The sequence below is a fragment of the Phoenix dactylifera genome, chromosome 6 (assembly GCF_009389715.1).
Source record: "Phoenix dactylifera cultivar Barhee BC4 chromosome 6, palm_55x_up_171113_PBpolish2nd_filt_p, whole genome shotgun sequence".
Taxonomy (NCBI): Eukaryota; Viridiplantae; Streptophyta; class Magnoliopsida; order Arecales; family Arecaceae; genus Phoenix; species Phoenix dactylifera.
Window position 1 is genome coordinate 13,645,816 of NC_052397.1, and position 19,080 is coordinate 13,664,895.

The window sequence follows — 19,080 nt, forward strand, 5'->3', positions numbered from 1 at the left end:
CATATGATGCTTGTTGGAAATTCCTTTGGCGACTTGTAGATTTTCTTTCTCTTTTCTCCCTTATTTTTTTTTTTCTTTTCGGCGAGCCGCTTTTGAAATTTGCGCTTCATCTTGGTTGATGAGCAGCATTTGAACTAGCCAAATTTAGTAGAATGGCACAAGCTGAGCAGGCTTATAATTTTGTTGTACGTAGTCCATCCAGGCCACAGGCTCCATGAACATGGAGGGTGGGGCAGTGCATGGTAGCTAATTGCAGCTACAACATTTTGCGACTAAGGAACATCTCCTGCCTTGCTAGGTTGTAAACCATCAATGCTACTACTACAATAACTCCATTGCAATGTAAACCATTTGATAAATATTATTGTAAAGATTCATACGGACGCGTATTTAGCTCCACATCGATTATTCGCCGGATAGATCTTCAGTACTTAAACAGAATCAAAAACTCAAATAATACCTTCCAACTAGCCATTTTAGGTGAAATCCTATATTGTTACAAATGGTATCAAAGCGGACTCGACTCATAACTTATGTAAACTAGAAAATATTGTAACACGAATCCATTGGAGCTGACCATGAGTTGATCATGATATTTGTAATTAGATTTAAATAGATTTGAACCCTTAGCCTGATAATGAACGTGTATAGAATTATGTCCAACAGGTTGTTCACAGAAAGAAAAAAAAAATTGTATCGAAATATTTACAAATTCAGAATTCTGGATAAGTGTTCATGAAGTGTGCAAGCACAGCATGTACCAGCTTATAATTTATATATGAAGCAGCCAAGATAAACTGAGTTTGGGAAGTAGTAAAATTAAGAAAAATAAATCCTTTATTTAGCCATCTTGCTAGACTTGATGATGTGTGCCTGCCCAGTTGGCAATTCTTAAGGTACTGCACGCAGAGGCAACGTGTGAAGAAACCACATGCCACGTGTTGGAGAGCTTCTCCCATATGCTCCCTTAGGACCACAAAAATAACATAAGATCTATTCCAGAACCATGAAATCTGAACCTAAGCTGCACCCATATCAAACATTCTCCCAGAACCCTCGGATCTCCAATCAGAAAGCAGCTATTGTTCTCCATAATGTCCATATCATGCATTTGGTGCATAGAAACTAAGACAACAGCTGCCTCTCCGTAGATAACGGCCACAAAATTTTCCAGCTCAGTATTATTCCTACCACGTAAAAGATGCATGGCCACAAACAAAACATAGCAACCTTCTTTTCTCGCTGGATATGGTCTTCTTTTAGTTGGCTTGGAAGAAATGAAACTGAGAGTATCATGAGCTATGTGCTGAAAACTATGCTCCGGCTACAGATTTCCGGCCATGCAATCAGAGACAACAGACTTCCATGTTCTGGAGGCTATCGGAACGAGCAGGTTCTTCGAGTTTGGCGAGTGAACTGCTCGTCGAGGTGGAACCATGTGAGCATTGTCAAGGCCTTGAAAGATGAGGCTGAAGGTGGTGCGGGTGGATTTGCTGGCCAAAGATGGGATCCTGGCTTGGAGATTGAAGTCCCCTTCGAGCAGAGACCGGTGAGCATGTCATACCTGGATCATATCAGAAGTAAACAGTCTTTGGATCCTGGTCAGTAGAGTAGCAACTATAAATCATCTGATGAAAGCACAAAATGATTGATTTTTTTTTCTGAAAGTGTAGTGGTATACTTTGAATGAGATAGAAAAGTCAAGAGAAGCTTACTTGTGAGGTCATTAAACTTCCAAAATTTTGTATGTTTCAAGAGTCCTGAGAGATGGGCCAAACTCTTGGAACAACACAAATCAGCTGCACACACAACCGCATAACTAAAAATTTTTCATTACCTTCCCCTATGGTTTTGCATGTGGTTTTAGCCGAAGCAGATTTTGTATACACTAGACAAACCCTCTCCTCCCCGAGTAGAGAGAAGAAATTAGCTTGAATCATTTCTCATAACAGCAATCTAACACCTTTCCTAAATCTGGCCTGTCAAATGTGATGCCTGAACTCACAAGAAAGGAAATATCCTTCAAACAAACACTTTGCATTTTGAATATCAAATGAATATTAGCCTTATGCTTGATGGTTCTTGATTTCTTGAGAAAAATTCTGATAAATTAAAATTATGGCCCCATGCTAAAGTTCAAAAGAAATCAAGGAAGGCATAATAATTATCTGTGAACGATGCAATAAATCTGTCGGAAAAGGAAGAGAACTACCATGGCTCAAACCCCTACATATATGACTCATGAAGTAAATATTTTTACCAGTTCTCAGAACTAAGGCATTCATTTAGTCGGAGCAAAGCTGAGGGACACGAAGCCCTGAATTTAGTTTTGGAAAGAGAGGCATCTAGTATTAGCCTGATTAGTTTTTTGAATCAATAAATCGCTATAGATGATTGACCTAACTAGCTTCCTCTGGTCGAGATGGTAACTTGAAAATAATTATTGAGTAAAATAAAGACAACAAAATTCTCGTTCGAAAGGATTCTCTCCCTGCAATTGCCTGTCCACAGCCACATCTCGACAATATATAAGCAGGAAACAAAACTACAACCTATAGTACAATGATGACTAGAAAAAATCACTGAAAGATCATAATAGCAGTGCCAGAGCACCTGTCTGAAAACATGTAGGCATACTTCATCATAATAGCAGTGCCAAAGCACCTGTCTGAAAATATGTAGGCATACTTTCTTAATGGAATACAAACTATTTAAAGGAGCTAGTACTCATAACATTGCAGACAAACATAACTAATCCCTGAGTTCAACCATCCCATACTCGTAGGACTTCTTGACCATCAGGTGACATCTGCCGTGAGGTTGAACAGGTTTAATCACATTAAGGATTGCTGTATCTAAATCATTTTTCCTCATCTGCTGTAGGTGGGTCAATACAAGGTTCTGTAGAATTGGGTAGGAGATAGATAACTGATTATCATAGGAAACAGGAAACGACCTCCTATCTTAATGAAGATTCTATAGAGTACATGTAAGTTGTTAGGCTTGTATCCAAGGGGAACATGTCACTTGAATCATGGATCTTATGCGGCTCATGCTCCAGATATAAAGAAGAGACAAGACTGCGGAGCAACAACTGCAACTTGAATGAAAATATAAAACTACATATGAAGTACAATTAAATATCAAATCTTTATGAAAGACATACAGAAAAAAAATCTATGAGACTGGTTCAAGATTAGATTGTCCATATTCCTGGAAGTATACCCAGATAACGAAAAGAAATATAAATTGGATCAGTGGTAGTCGGACAAAACCTCATTAACATGAATACAACAAAGACAAAATATGAGTTGTTCAGTCTAGCATAAAAGTTACTAAAACCATACATCCAGGAATATAGTGTTTTACTGAAAATTTTGTTTGAGATATTCTTCGGTTAAGCGAGATGCTTCTTAAAATGCAGGAGCATTCATGACCCAACTGAAAGGTGGCCTGTCCACTGCTGGTCCAGATTCCCAACTTCTTCCGTAGGTTGCAAAAAGCCTAAATGGGAAGCTCATGTGAAATGCTTTGTACTAAACGGGTCATTCCTAAAATTTATCAATCCTATAATAATGAGAAAAGACTAGTTAGTTATGTTAAAGGTGTATCTAGGAGAATTATAATGGAGAAAAAGGCACATGATGGAATAACTTTTGCCATAATATGGTCATGTTGACAAATGGAGCCCATGTGTCAGATGATTTGCCATAATGCGGATTACGATAAAACAGAGCATAGGATAAATTTTGATGGCAACAATAAGGGCCTCCATGGCAAAATAGCTATCATTAATAGTTATGTTGCCTCTTTCATACTCTTCAGAAGTAACCGGTACACAACAACCTTTTCCTTCAGAAGCCACTTTAGAAATTTATAGAAATATCTTTTAGTAACTCTGCTTGGCTAAAATCATGCTACTGCAATCACCATTGCACGAAATGCGAACTGATTGATTCTATTCACATTAAATGTCTTACAGCTCATGGTGTGCTTATCTAAGTGCAACATTAGACATGTTAATATTGCTTCCAATTCTTGCATTGTTATCATCTAACATAGTTTTCATTCTCCACATGCTTATGATTCTGTATGATAGGTAAACGAGTATTCCTTGTTGAAAAATAGCATCCTTTACTCATGGGGTGACCTAAGTCCACGGTCACTTTTTCTTCGCCTTGGAAGCTTGTGGCTGGTAACTTTTACAGTTCTAGGGGCACCAATAGCAGCTGCAAGTTTTAACCCTTCCAAGGTATGTCATAATACATATCCTCATCATACTAATACAAAGTCTTTTAAACATTCAAAGTGTCATAGAAAAGGTAAGTACAGATTGCTTGCTTTCATAAGAAATTCAAATGACAAGGCAAAGATTTACATGCTAGAGTAGTCAACAGGTCATAATGATTGGCTGTCCAAACTATATCAAACAACTACAGTATTGATGCTGCAAGAAAGAGTATAATTGGATGCTTATTTTATTTTGGAGCATAAATAAATAAAACACTGAAATTTGAAAAATCTACAAGCCAGCCAAGGTACATAGATTTTTACCATATTCTGTCATGGGAAAAAAAAAAACTGAATCATTGTCATTTTGTAAAAAGGAAGGAAATCATGACAAAAAATTGTACTACTTAATTGGTTAGACCTAGCTTAAAGAAATGCAATGGGGACTAAAAGAACACACATTAATGTTATTGATATCATGGATGACAGAATGCTCTAATTCAATTTCTTATTTCTTAGTGGAAAATAATTCTTTACCTGTTAATTATTCGTCATAAACTGGATTAATCCCTGCAGAATGATTAAAAAAATTTAACTCCCACTTTTATAGAAATGAGATTCAACATTTTTTTATTACAGAAAATGAGCTGGAAAGTCAAGTCAGAAAACAGAATGTTCCTTTGCTAGATTACATGTTGTTTAAAAACTAATTTAAAACTACATGCAACTAAAATCATAACTGCTAGGGTCATCTGTAGAATAGCAATTTCTTTCTACGAATGACTCAACTTTTTTTTCCTTTTTGGTGGCATGCAGGACCCATTGAAATTTGTCCTAGCTGCTGGGACTGGAACTCTTCTCCTGGTGTCTCTGGTTGTACTGCGAATATATCTGGTATCTTCAATTCTAGATATTGTTCATAAAAATATAAAATAGAAAAATAACACATTAAAAGAAAGTAACTTTCCACCTGACAAGGCTGTACATTAATGACACAGGTTGTTGAAAATTTACCACTTGACATAACTAGAACCATTAAAATAATTTAAACAATGTCACTTAGAGCTATTAGCAATGTTTAGTAGGAAATATTTTCCAAATGCTCGTGTACATTTAAGGAGTTGCTTTGCCCTGGGTGTGATGCCGACATGACTGTCATACAAAAGTGATGAGACAGCTTCAGCAGGGAAATGCAGATATCTCGAGCCAGCACAGAAATTTCTATGCTATCATCTAGACATAAGAATTGTTCTTTAAGTTGTCCCCTGCATTCTGGATTAGGATAAGGAAGTCATATTATCACTTACTGTCATGGATAGAAATAGTGTGTATGCATACAGCATACACATGTTCTATGTGTTGAGATTTTCTTTTCAATTTTAAGTGTAAGTGGACAATTAAAATATATATTAGTTTAATGGCCCCTATATATGTTCAACAATACAATAGTTTTGCAGCCACAAACAGTGTGTAAATGTGCCACAACAGAAATTAGTAGTTACCATACAAAGTTAGGTCAGAAAGAGGTCGGTTTGAGTCTTTGAGACTTCATAAGGAAAGGAGTATTAAAGGACCCGACGTAACTAGCAGAACCTAATACCCATGCCAGATAAAGTAAATCCTTCCCCTCTCCCCTCTCCTCTTTTCTGCGCTTGGAGAAGAAGGGTGGGGGCATATCTGAGATGCTAATTTCAGTTATAAAATTGAATTTATGTTTTGTTGAAAAACAGTTGTAATGGTAAAATCACTGATTTTTCTATGCATTTTAATTGCACAGGGATGGAGTTATGTAGGTGATAGGCTGCTTTCAGCAGTGATACCTTATGAGGAAAGTGGGTGGTACGATGGGCAGATGTGGGTAAAGCCACCAGAGGTTAGTGCACAACCATTATAGAAGCAAGCCTATTAATGAAAAGTAATCCATATTAAGGAATGAACAACAGTAAGGAAGCAAAAGACAATTGCTAGAGCTCTGATTACAATATTGAAGCTTAGCTTGCCTACATGGAACAGAGCACACTATATATCTAAAATTATAAAGATTTCCATGCATTTATTGGACATAATATGAGGTCTACAAATATCCAAATTCATAGCTATGAAAGAAGACATTCAAACAACAAGCCCCTGACTCCCAAAAAGTGCACATGCCACATGCACTCACCCAGCACATGCATACACATTTGGTGGGGGTGGGGGAGGGTTGGTACAGACAAACATGCACATGTACACACACACACACACACACACACATAGAGAGAGAGAGAGAGAGAGCACTGCCATTACTCATTTCTAAATGGCTATGTCCCAAGAAGATACAAGTTAAAACATAAAGTTAATTGACTATCAGAAAAGAATGAAAAATATACATCAGGGTCCGGCATTGTCATTATTCAAAGCTTTAACAGTTATTGGGATTTATGCACTGAGGTTTAAGAAAACATAATAATTACTGGTCCATTCTTGAAAAGAGAAACTCCTCAAAAACCACATCATCAAGTCGCCCATAAGGTTATACATGGAGCAATAAAATACTTTTTTGATCAATTGTTCATAGTTTTAGAAACCTTCTCAATGACTATTGCATTTAAATATTTTAAATATCCTGCTGTTTTCAAATGAAATCTTGAGTGAAGATTATGATCATCAAAGCCTTTTTTATTAAAACAATCACATTCAAAATGTCAATCTACTATAGTTTTTCCAATAATAGCCAGCAGAAATTCCTTATGTTTTGACCTTTCAACCTTCATTGCATGTTTACATCTTTGTAGTAGAGCCTTGTACAAGTTCCCATATAGCCCATCCCATTAATTTAATGTAACTTCACTGCCTTTCTAGCTGAATTAAATGATGACATGTGATATGAGCATGAAAAATTCAACTACTTGATGCAACCAAGCTAGTACTTGAGTTAAGTTGCAGAGCATTTGAGAAACTTTGTCATGGTTCTAAGACAATGTTTACAACATGTCTTTTATCTTAGATATTGGCTCGTGACAGGCTGCTGGGATCCTATAAGGTACACACTGATATGCATAAACCTCTTCATTATTCTGTGGCATTTGCATTTGTAGAGGAAGCCTGTTACTTTCAGCAATTCTACCTTACTCACTCACCAAAAGGGGGGAAGACTAAACAATATCTTAGTTAATTCTTGTGCTTAATCGCATCACATCCGAAAATTCATGCTGTTAACCTAACATGAGAACAGACACGTGCTAAGGAAATGAAGAAGAAAGCAAGGAAACAGAAAGACCTGGTATATAAGAAATGTTAAATCCAAATAAGTCAATCAAGAAATCTTAAAACATAATATAATCCTACAGACCACACTGTTACGTGCTCCATTTTCCCTTGACTCTCGGCAGGCACTTGGAATGTGGGGTGCTTGGCTATCATCATCTGCATCAAGTATGCTGGAGAAGACCAGGTCATGCTCCAGTTCCAGAAGTAGTTCCTATTCTTCAGCACCAGTTGTATTCTTTAGTTGTAACTCCTAGTCATTTGGCATTAGTTGTAACGTGCTTGATTTCTGTTGGATGTAAGGCTATTAATATAGCCAGTTGAATTCAATAGAGAAAGGCTCTTTTGTCGAGAACTCCCTATCTCTTGACTTCTCCTTCTTTCGTCCTTTCCTCCTCTCTGTTTTCTTTACTTCTCAAATTAACCACATCATTTGGTATCAGAGCCTTACAACCCATGGACACCCGTGGGAAATCTAATGCCGAATTTCGCAACGAAGTCAATGAGACTTTGGCTCGGCATGAGACAAGCTTTGACCAACTCAATGCAGCCTTACAAACCATCCTCATAGAATTACAAGCCATTCGCTCCGTCCAACGATCCCAAGCCATCACACCTGAAATCAACCCATTCGCACAAGAATCCTCTTCCCGTCGGCCACACGGCCCGCTTTCTGCTGCCGGCTGCGATCATTCACAACCACCTCAACTCAAGCTGCAATTCCCGAAATTCACTGGAGACGACCCGATTAGCTGGATCTACAGAGCAGAACAGTACTTCGAATTTCAAGGCATTGGAGCGGAACAACGAGTGCAGCTAGCCTCATTCCACTTCGAAGGCATCGCGTTACAGTGGCACCGATGGTTGACGAAATTCCGAGGACCACTCTCATGGGACGAACTCACGAAGGCCATCTCACTCAGATTCGGTCCAACTGAATATGACGATCCTAGAGAGGCCTTGACTCGACTGAAACAAACAACAACTGTGGCTGTATATCAGGAAGCTTTTGAACGACTCTCCCACCGTATTGATGGCCTCCCAGAGTCATTCCTAATCGGCTGTTTTATCGCAGGGTTAAGAGACGAAATCCGCTTAGACATCAAGATTAAACGGCCCAAAACCTTGGCAGATGCGATTGGAGTGGCACGACTGATTGAGGAACGCAACCAGCTTCCACGCAAACCCACCTCGACCAGCCGCATACTACCAGTGCCAACAATGCCGAGAGGGACCTCCAATCCTTCACCTGGGATTCTGGGTCCGACTCCTAATCAACGGGCAGGAGCTGGGACCACTCCTTCGCTCGCTCCGTTCCGCCGAATCACGAATCAGGAAGCACAGGAACGCCGAGAGAAGGGACTATGCTACTATTGTGACGAGAAGTACTCCACTGGCCATCGCTGTGAGCAGCCCCAATTGTTCATGATCGAGGATTCCCCCTACGAGGAGGATGAAAATTTTGAAGAAACCTAGCAAGGAGCGGAGCTTACAGAGGTAACGCCTGAGATTTCATTTCATGCTATTGCCGGAGCTGAACATCCCCAAACCATTCGAGTCTTGGGGAAGCTGAAAAACAAGAACCTGATGGTGTTGATCGATGGGGGCAGCACCCATAATTTCATCGACCAAACAATTGCAACTCGGTTTGGCCTACCGATCATCCGAGACAAGAAACTTCAGGTGGTGGTTGCCAATCGGGAACGAATAGAATGTGCTGGCCAATGCCGAGGGATCATGTTAGCTATTCAAGGTATTCCCATCACTGTTGATTATTATGTCCTTCCTGTGGCAGCATGTCAGGTAGTCCTAGGAGTGCAGTGGCTAGAGACCCTTGGACCAGTCAAAACGGACTACAAACACCTCACCATGACCTTCAAAATCGGGGGAGTCAAACATACTCTTCAGGGACTGGGACGGATGGCTGAGGCATCTAGCATTGAGGCTCTCAACAACAAGGAGCATTCAGGCCTGCAAGAGATGGGGTTCTTCTTCCAGATCCAACAAGTCAGCCTAACGCCGCCAACACCTCCATATCCTCCCGAGATCAAACGACTCTTGGACCAGTTTGCAGGGATCTTCGCCTCACCAACCAGTATTCCACCAAAACGCCAGCAAGACCACCGGATTCCACTCCAGACCAACACAGGACCAGTCAGCATACGACCCTATAGATATCCATACTATCAGAAGACAGAGATCGAACGAATGGTAAAGAAGCTCTTAGACTCTGGACTCATACGACCAAGCAAGAGCCCCTTCTCCTCACCAGTTTTGTTGATAAAAAAGGCAGATGGCACTTGGCGATTCTGCATTGACTACCGGGCTCTAAACAACATTACAATCAAAGATAAGTATCCAATACCTGTGATTGATGAATTGCTTGATGAGCTCCATGGGGCTAAGTTCTATTCGAAATTGGATCTCCGGTCTGGGTATCACCAAATTCGTGTGCAGGAAGATGATATTCCGAAGACAGCGTTTCGAACTCATGAGGGACACTATGAGTTCGTTGTCATGCCTTTTGGGCTCACTAACGCCCCGACAACCTTCCAAAGCCTCATGAACGACCTCTTCCGCCCCTATCTACGACAGTTCATTCTAGTGTTCTTCGACGACATCCTGGTGTACTCAAAATCATGGGAAGATCACCTTACTCACTTGCATCTTGTCCTTACGATTTTATCCTCTCACCAGTTGTTTGCCAAGGAATCGAAATGCCATTTTGGGGTTCAACAGGTTAAGTATTTGGGGCATATCATCACTGAAGATGGAGTATCCGTCGATCCCGACAAGGTACAAGCTATGGTGGCTTGGCCCACACCCACTACGGCCAAGGAAGTCCGGGGATTCCTTGGCTTAGCAGGCTATTACAGGAAATTCATCCGCAACTTTGGCACCATGGCAGCACCTATGACCAAGCTCTTGACCAAAGAGAAATTTCACTGGACTGAAGAGGCAGAGACGGCATTCAATCAGCTCAAACAAGCCCTCACTACCCCACCAACCTTATGTCTACCGGATTTTTTCCAAACGTTCGTGGTGGAATGTGATGCCAGCAGAGCCGGGATTGGAGCAGTCCTCACTCAACACAACAAGCCCATCGCTTATTTCAGTGAAGCCCTCAAAGGAACGGCACTCACCCTGTCCACATATGAGAAAGAAATGTTAGCCATAGTCAAGGCTATCAGGAAGTGGCGGCCCTACCTGCTCGGGAAACCATTCACAGTTCGCACAGATCATAAGAGCCTTAAATATTTGTTGGAGCAACGCATTACCACTCCTGCCCAGACACGGTAGCTTCCCAAACTTCTGGGATACGACTACACTATTGAGTACAAGAAAGGGCCGGAGAACCAGGCTGCGGACTCCTTATCTCGTATAGGGGAGGTACAATTTCTCTCTATTTCGGTTCCTCATGCCGATTGGTGGCCTAAACTACATATGGAGGTACAACAGGATCCATTTTATGCCTCCTTAGCAAGCAAGAATGCCTCCCACAAGTTGATTCTACGCGATGGTGTTTGGTTCCAACATGGTAGAGTTTTCTTGAGCCCCACCTCCATTATGATTCCTTTGATTCTGGCCGACAGCCACTCCTCTCCTATCGGTGGACATTTTGGGACCCACAAGACCCTTTACCGAATCAGACAAAGCTTCATTTGGCCAAAAATGCGACAGACTGTGAAGGAATTCCTGAGAACCTGTGAGGTCTGCCAGCAATGCAAGTCTGACTGCATGCAACCCGCGGGATTGCTTCAACCCCTGCCTATTCCCACTCGGATCTGGACTGATGTATCAATGGACTTCATTGAAGGGCTTCCTACTGCAAATGGTTACTCCGTCATTATGGTCGTCGTAGATCGTCTCTCCAAATATGCTCATTTTGTTCCTTTGAAACATCCGTTTACTGCTGCCATGGTTGCGAAGGCCTTCGTTGCCAATGTGGTTCGACTGCATGGAGTTCCCACCTTCATTGTCAGTGACAGAGATAAGGTCTTTACTAGCTCATTTTGGCAGAATTTATTTCGCCTTCAACGGACCAACCTGTGTATGAGTTACAGTTACCATCCCCAGACCGATGGTCAAACGGAGGTTGTCAACCGAATTTTGGAGCAGTACCTTCGCTGTTTTGTAGGCCAACAGCCGAAGAAATGGGTGGAATGGCTACCCTGGGCGGAGTTCAGCTACAACACTTCGACCCATTCCTCAACCAAAATCACGCCCTTTGAGGCTATCTATGGCACTCCACCCCCGAACCTGCTAACTTATGTCCCAGGCACAGCCCGAGTTCAGGCTGTTGAAGAATACCTCCAAGACCGAGACACCCTCCTGCGAGATCTCCGCCGGAATCTTTGTCTTGCTCAGGAGAGGATGACGAGCCATGCCAATCAACATAGGCTAGAGGTATCCTTTGAGGTCGGCGATTATGTGTACTTGAAGTTACAGCCCTACCGCCAGACTACAGTTGCATTTCGGGATTCTTTGAAGCTTTCTCCACGGTTTTATGGTCCTTTCCAGGTAGTGGAGAGGGTGGGTCCTGTGGCCTACAAGCGACCTTCCAGAGGGCTGTCAAATTCACAATTTCTTCCACGTAAGTTTGTTGCAGAAGCACTTAGGCTCCATTACACCTGCATCATCCCACCTTCCTCCAGTTGCGGAAGACTCCTCCATCCTTCCCCAACCAGAATCCATTTTGGCCTAACGTGAAATTCAGAAAGGGAAATACCGCCCCAAATCTGAAGTGCTAGTCAAATGGGTGGGAGCCTCAGCCGATGATGCCACTTGGAAAAATGAGTGGCGGTTCTTCAAATCCTATCCCAATTTCCGTCCTTGAGGACAAGGACAGTTTGAGTGGGGGGGGGATGTTACGTGCTCCATTTTCCTTGACTCTCGGCAGGCACTTGGAACGTGGGGTGCTTGGCTATCATCATCTGCATCAAATATGCTGGAGAAGACCAGGTCATGCTCCAGTTCCAGAAGCAGTTCCTATTCTTCAGCACCAGTTCTACTCTTTAGCTGTAACTCCTAGTCTTTTGGCATTAGTTGTAACGTGCTTGATTTCTGTTGGATGTAAGGCTATTAATATAGCCAGTTGAATTCAATAGAGAAAGGCTCTTTTGTCGAGAACTCCCTATCTCTTGACTTCTCCTCCTTCTTTCGTCCTTTCCTCCTCTCTGTTTTCTTTACTTCTCAAATTAACCACATCACACACTTAGGCCCTGTTTGGGGGAGCTGTTGGCAGTAGAGCTGTTGGAAGTAGAGCTGTTGGAAGTAGAGCTGTCTGAAGTAGAGCTGTTATAAAAAGCTGTTTGCTGTTTGGTAACTACATTCGTAAAGTGCTGTGGTACTTTGTTTTGTGTTTGGTAAACAAACTGAGAAAGTACTTTTATATGACAAAATTACCATAAAGGACATTGCATAGTATTATACAACACAACATAATAAAACATAACATAAATTAATACATAAATATACGATATAGTATAATATTATTGTAATATAAAATAATATTATGTTAATATAGCATAATAGTAATATAATTATTAGAGTAAATTAATATTTGATAATATAACATAATATTAAATTATTTAACATAACATATTAATGTATTATGATATAATGTAATATATATTATATTTATAATATAATACAATAATAAAAGTACAAAATATTATAATTATTAGTATAAATTAATTTCTCATAATATAACATAATATTAAATTATTTAAATAACATATTAATGTATTATAATGTAATGTAATATAATACAATATTTATAGTATAATACAATAATAAAGGTATAAAATATTATAATTAATATTATAAATTAATTTTCCATAATATAACATAATATTAAATTATTTAAAATAACATATTAATGTATTATAATGTAATGTAATATAATAAAATATTTATAGTATAATACAATAATAAAGGTATAAAATATTATAATTATTAGTATAAATTAATTTTCCATAATATAACATAATATTAAATTATTTAACATACCATATTAATGTATTATGATATAATATAATATGATATTATATTTATAGTATAATACAAAAATAAAGGTATAAAATATTATAATTATTAGTATAAATTAATTTTTCATAATATAACATAATATTAAATTATTTAACATAACATATTAATGTATTATGATATAATATAATATGATATTATATTTATAGTTTAATACAAAAATAAAAGTATAAAATATTATAATTAATATTATAAATTAATTTTCCATAATATACCATAATATTAAATTATTTAAAATAACATATTAATGTATTATAATGTAATGTAATATAATACAATATTTATAGTATAATACAATAATAAAGGTATAAAATATTATAATTATTAGTATAAATTAATTTTTCATAATATAACATAATACTAAATTATTTAACATAACATATTAATGTATTATGATATAATATAATATGATATTATATTTATAGTATAATACAAAAATAAAGGTATAAAATATTATAATTATTAGTATAAATTAATTTTCCATAATATAATATAATATTAAATTATTTAACATAACATATTAATGTATTATGATATAATATAATATGATATTATATTTATAGTATAATACAAAAATAAAGATATAAAATATTATAATTATTAGTATAAAATAATTTTCCATAATAATTTTTCATAATTTTTCATAAAATAATTTTTCGCGGTCCAGGGGCTCTTCTTCATGGTCCACGCTCGAGGAGGACCTCAGCATGGGCCGCGAGGTTGATGATAAAAAAAAAACAATAGATTGATTTTGGAAGGTATAGAAAAGGATTAAAATTTTTTTTCTTCTAAAATGTGGTTCAAGAGATGCATACAAAAATTGAAAAGAAAAATACATTTTCTTACGGAAGGGAGTCTGACGGCTTGGGTTCTTGGCTCCAGCAGATTTTTAGGTTTATACAGGGATAAACTATGTAATTATGTTATTTTAATATGGGCATTTTTGTCAAAAATATAGCTTTCCGAAAAAGCTGAAACAGCTTCCTCCCAAAAGCTCCAAATTGGAGCTTCCTCCCAAAAGCTGTTTTCAGCTTCCCGCAAAAGCTGAAACAGCTTTTTGAAAAATTTACCAAACATAGTTTTTCATCTAAAAGTACTTTTGGAGGGCCAGAAAATGCTTTCTGGCCCTCCAAAAGCTCCCCCAAACAGGGCCTTAGTTCACTTCTCTGTTGTAATTTTGCAATCACTCAAGAAAAGAGTTTTGATATGCTGTCACCTTAAAACATCAACACCACCATGGAGGTCTCTACTTTAAACAAAAGCAATGTACTTGGCATTCTTGAATTGCAAGGTTAATCCCGTACAATATCCCACTCAGCACTATTTCCAGTACAGTTTTAATGAAACTATGAGCATTACCTTTCATTCTACTTCTTCTAGATTAATGTAGCTAAGAGTTTTTTTCTTTTTTTTGACTTCAGATTTAGTTAATTTTAAATTGTTTGCAGTCTATTTCTACTTAATTGACCTTTTTCTTTTTTTGTTTTTATTTTCTTCTTTTTTGGGTGAGTGTTTGGAGTCCTTTATCTAAGTCCATGTACTTAGTATTTTATTACAATTTTTTTACTAAACTTTAGGGCTATTTCTCTAGTAGGTTTTTGAGTCGTGTGCAGTTTAGATCCATTATAGAGTAACAATCCACTAGGAGCCAGCTTGCAATACATGGCATTCTTTGAAATTCTTAAAGCACTCCATGATAACTTGTTGAACATGAATATTAGTGTCCATGTATTGCAGTCAGGCCCCCTCACAAAAACCCATTTTCCATTTTACATCAAACACAAAACATGCGCATTTGGTCATATTCTGAGTATGGTTATTGTCTCCAGTTCATAACTTACATGTAGGTTGGTTAAGGAAAGGTTCCAAGACATGGGAATTTGTTTCGTAATGATCTCCATGGCTTTCTATGTAAAGATGTACAACAATGCAAATTATATTTAATTAAGAAGCAACTAGCTCTAAAGAAGTGGAGTTTTAAGTTGACTAGAAATCCTATGTTAAGCCAAACTATACAAGTTATGGGTTCACAATAGGTATGTTGGGAGCGTGCAGTCCACAAGAAGGGGAGAATATTATATGACTCAAGGAATATTTTGAATAAAAATAGCTCCTTTACGGAGGTTTCTCCCACTATCTTGGTCTTTGGTCTCTCGGAACTCCATCTTTTTCATCTATTCCACCGCCCTCCTCTTCTTATTCTCCCCTCCTATTATTCTTTTTCTCAATATTTCAGCACACATAACAGTTTTACTTTGTGGACTTAATGCAAAGAAGCTGAAGAATAGATCCCCTATGACATCACTTAGCTTTATTTGTAGCACTGATTCAAGGAAAATAGTACTTAGCCCTAATTCTGCTGCTATGTTATTTAATAATATACAAACTTCCGCTTTGTCAATGAATCAATCCACAGACCTTTTGAAGCATAATCATAAGGAATACTGCACCATTCAATTCCCCCTATCCTGTTTTATCACAGGTTAATCCCTTCTCTCTATGAAACAGAATAGCCAGAGAAGTTGCTCATCGAACTGGTTGTGGTTCCTCTATTATTTCCTGGAAACCACCAGGCTCCTCGCTTTTCACATTTACCAGGCTAAAACATGATAGGTGACTAAAATATTTTGGGTAGTCCCTTCAGGTATATCATGTCCCTTGAGCAGGACAAATCAACCTATGATAGTTTTTTTGTGGCATCAATTACCATAGTCATATTTTCAGAATTATATAAATGATGCCATTGAAACATCTCGATCGTCCACCTCAGAGGAGCACCTCAAAGTAGATACTATGAACTGCAATCTCTTCCTAGTAGTATACCTTTTAAAGGATTCCTTACAATGACAAGTAATTCCTCCTCCATTTCCAGTTCTCCATATTAGCGAACAGCTAATAACCAATCATCAATTTGACAAGCCTCTTTTTAATTGTATACCAGTGCATCAGAAAGCATTTTTTCTGTTTTCTGGGTCATGGGCATCAGTAGCAGGAATAGGGAAATTGATGACTATTCTAAGCTATGGTCTTAGAGCATTCTTGCTAATATTTGGTACGCCACCTTTGCCTAGTCATTTGAAATTAATGGCAAACAGAAAGACTTCATGATTGATAAGTATTTGACAATGCCAAAACTATGTTTCTTTCCCATTCTTGAGAAAAACATAAGTCTCCTTGTCCTCGAGCATTTTTCAGATAAAGTCTTTAATCTTCCATGCTATATCACAACCAAGGACAGAACCAGAGGGGTGGGGCACAACTGTCCTCCATGAATTTTCAATTTCCTTTGGACATCTTATAGTTATTGAATGCTTGGCCCCTTTTCTAAATTTTTTGGTAACCACTAGACACCGAGGTACAGAGAATATGGATAAGATGGTACTCTGGTAACCTTGGATTGTCTAGAGGAAATTATTACTGGCATATCTTTCTAAACTCAGACTGGGGCATGGGTTTAGCTGCCTTTCGTTGATAGTAAGAAAACTATTCACTATATTACCTCCTTCTGCACCTAGATGAACAACTAGGATTAAATGATTAAGTTCCAATCTTGTTCCCACTTTACACAAAGCCCACTTCCTTTGGAATTTTTACATCTCTCCAAAATAGATTATCTTGAATTAGACTGAGATTAATCGCAAAATTATATGAGAAAAGAAGAAGATGAGAAGGGTGAAAAAGATGAGGAGTAACTTTTTTAAGTTCCACAATTCCAGCGGTTAAAAAGAAGAGGAGGAACCCCTAAGACTCAAAGATACAAAGTGACACACCCCACCACCACCACCATCCTGTTCTTCTCTTATTATCTATTAATTTAATTCCCCTCTTTTTTCTGCTGTTTCAAAGAAAGAACTTTTTGAACATTAGATTTCCCCTAGAAAAAGATAAGATGGAGCTTCTATTCTTTATAACCCAGTTATTGGGATGACATCTCGCAGATAATGTTTCCTGCGCCCACAAAATCTCATGCATTAGCAGCTAAATTTTCTTAAAAGATGAATAAAAGTAGACAGTTTCCCTGAAAGATGTCTCTAACCTCTGAAATAGGTAAAGCCGGTCATTAAGTTGTTGAAACAAACATTAGTTGGGACTGGAGTGTTGCTTGTTACCGCTGTATCGCTATTCATATTTGCTGCCCCAGTGGAGGACTTCCTCCATTCAGCTTTTGATGCAAAAGGAAACAATTTGAATCTTCCAACTTCTTCAAAGAACAAATTCAACTTAAGGTACAGATTCACTTACTGTTCTGGTATTGGATGCAAATTAGGCTTCCCTCTTAGTGATTTTCTTTTTTCTTTTATCTTCTAGGAAAGAAGAGTTGCTGAGTTTACCAGTGGAAGTGAAGGATGATGACGACCTAGCAGCTGCCGCAGCTAAGGCTGCTGATGGAAGGCCAGTGTACTGCAGAGATAGATTTTATCGTGCCTTAGCCGGCGGACAGTACTGCAAGTGGGATGATTTACTGAATTAGCCCACATAGCATCAATCTCTTAACAGAACATGATACTTTATAGATTGTCTATGCTTAGCAAAAGCTTTGACAAACAAATATTTGTTGTTTTTGACTAAATAGCACACCTCCTGTTGCTTTTGCTGCAAGGAGGAGACACAAGGCAAGCCCAGTGCACCTAAAACATGATGCATCCTTTCTTTTCTTTTCCTTTGTAATTTCTTCATAAAGATGGTGGCTTAGCAATGGTTTGACTAATGGGCATGGTAGGTATGGATTGCCCAATATTTTATCATTCCAGGCTTCCACTTTTATGAGTGAGAGGTAATTGCTGCTCAATGGTAAAGATATGTCTCTTAAAGCATCAAAGGACCATACTTTGGAAACAAAAGGTAACATCATAGAAAACCTTGTTGTTTTTATTTATGATGGAATATTACATGCAAGGGTTCACATCTACAACTGGTTGAAAAAACCTACGAAATGTTCCAATACTTGAAGAACTTTGACCAACTTGAGCCCGTGCATTCCCTAAAGAACCATGCTTACCAGCAACAACCAGCATCCAAAGTCTAGCTCCACACTCTTCTTCCTAGATATCCACCATCATTCAATAACTAAAGCTAAGTTGGAGCTTCAAATTTAATCCCTCCTTAGGGTAGCATTGTGCACCCTCTTGCAATCTAACTTGATGGAAACCTCATGCTTTTCCCATTCTCCTACTGATTTAAAATGCAAAATATTTGATGGTTCCATAGACATCGCATAATTGATGGCGTGAACATATGATAAAAACCGTACATGAATCAAGAAATGCCTTTCTTTGCAGAGATTGAAGAACAGTTACCCGAACAATACAGTACCGACTTATCAAATAACCCACCAATACAAACTAGAGACAAGATGCAAGGCAGAAAATCCAGCATACATGAGTTCCAAACCGTGGTTTTACGATTCTAAGCCAGAAATAGGAGTAGATCGGGAAAGAATACCTGGACCGAGGAGGAGGAATAGCCAGGACGCGACTGAGGTCGTACTCTGGGAGCAGAAACCAGGGAGCCGTTAATACGGGAGTAAGGAGGTAGGCAAGTGTCCCGCGTATGCGT

General features: G+C 38.3%; 1 protein-coding gene across 6 annotated transcripts; it reads left to right on the forward strand.

The window, feature by feature from the left end:
* Positions 1–760: 760 nt before the first annotated feature.
* On the forward strand, positions 761–18,269 carry LOC103705270 (protein CONSERVED IN THE GREEN LINEAGE AND DIATOMS 27, chloroplastic). 6 transcript variants are annotated; one of them, XM_039127472.1, is made up of 7 exons: positions 761–1,549; positions 4,100–4,252; positions 5,047–5,124; positions 6,008–6,103; positions 7,217–7,252; positions 17,572–17,750; positions 17,833–18,269. In XM_039127472.1, exons 1-7 carry the CDS (start codon positions 1,202–1,204, stop codon positions 17,993–17,995), a joined length of 1,053 nt encoding a protein of 350 aa, XP_038983400.1. In that variant the 5' UTR covers positions 761–1,201; the 3' UTR covers positions 17,996–18,269. The 6 variants fall into 6 exon arrangements, with proteins under 6 accessions (XP_038983400.1, XP_038983405.1, XP_038983401.1 ...); XM_039127477.1 differs by lacking the exon at positions 17,572–17,750; XM_039127473.1 differs by lacking the exon at positions 7,217–7,252.
* Positions 18,270–19,080: the final 811 nt, after the last annotated feature.

Excerpts from the sequence above, each read along its gene's own strand:
- LOC103705270 (XM_039127472.1), top strand. The coding sequence starts at position 1,202 with ATGCATGGCCACAAACAAAACATAGCAACCTTCTTTTCTCGCTGGATA. Across the intron at positions 1,550-4,099 it reads TCCCCTTCGAGCAGAGACCG|GTAAACGAGTATTCCTTGTT; the intron begins GTGAGCATGTCA and ends TCTGTATGATAG. Across the intron at positions 5,125-6,007 it reads TTGTACTGCGAATATATCTG|GGATGGAGTTATGTAGGTGA; the intron begins GTATCTTCAATT and ends TTAATTGCACAG.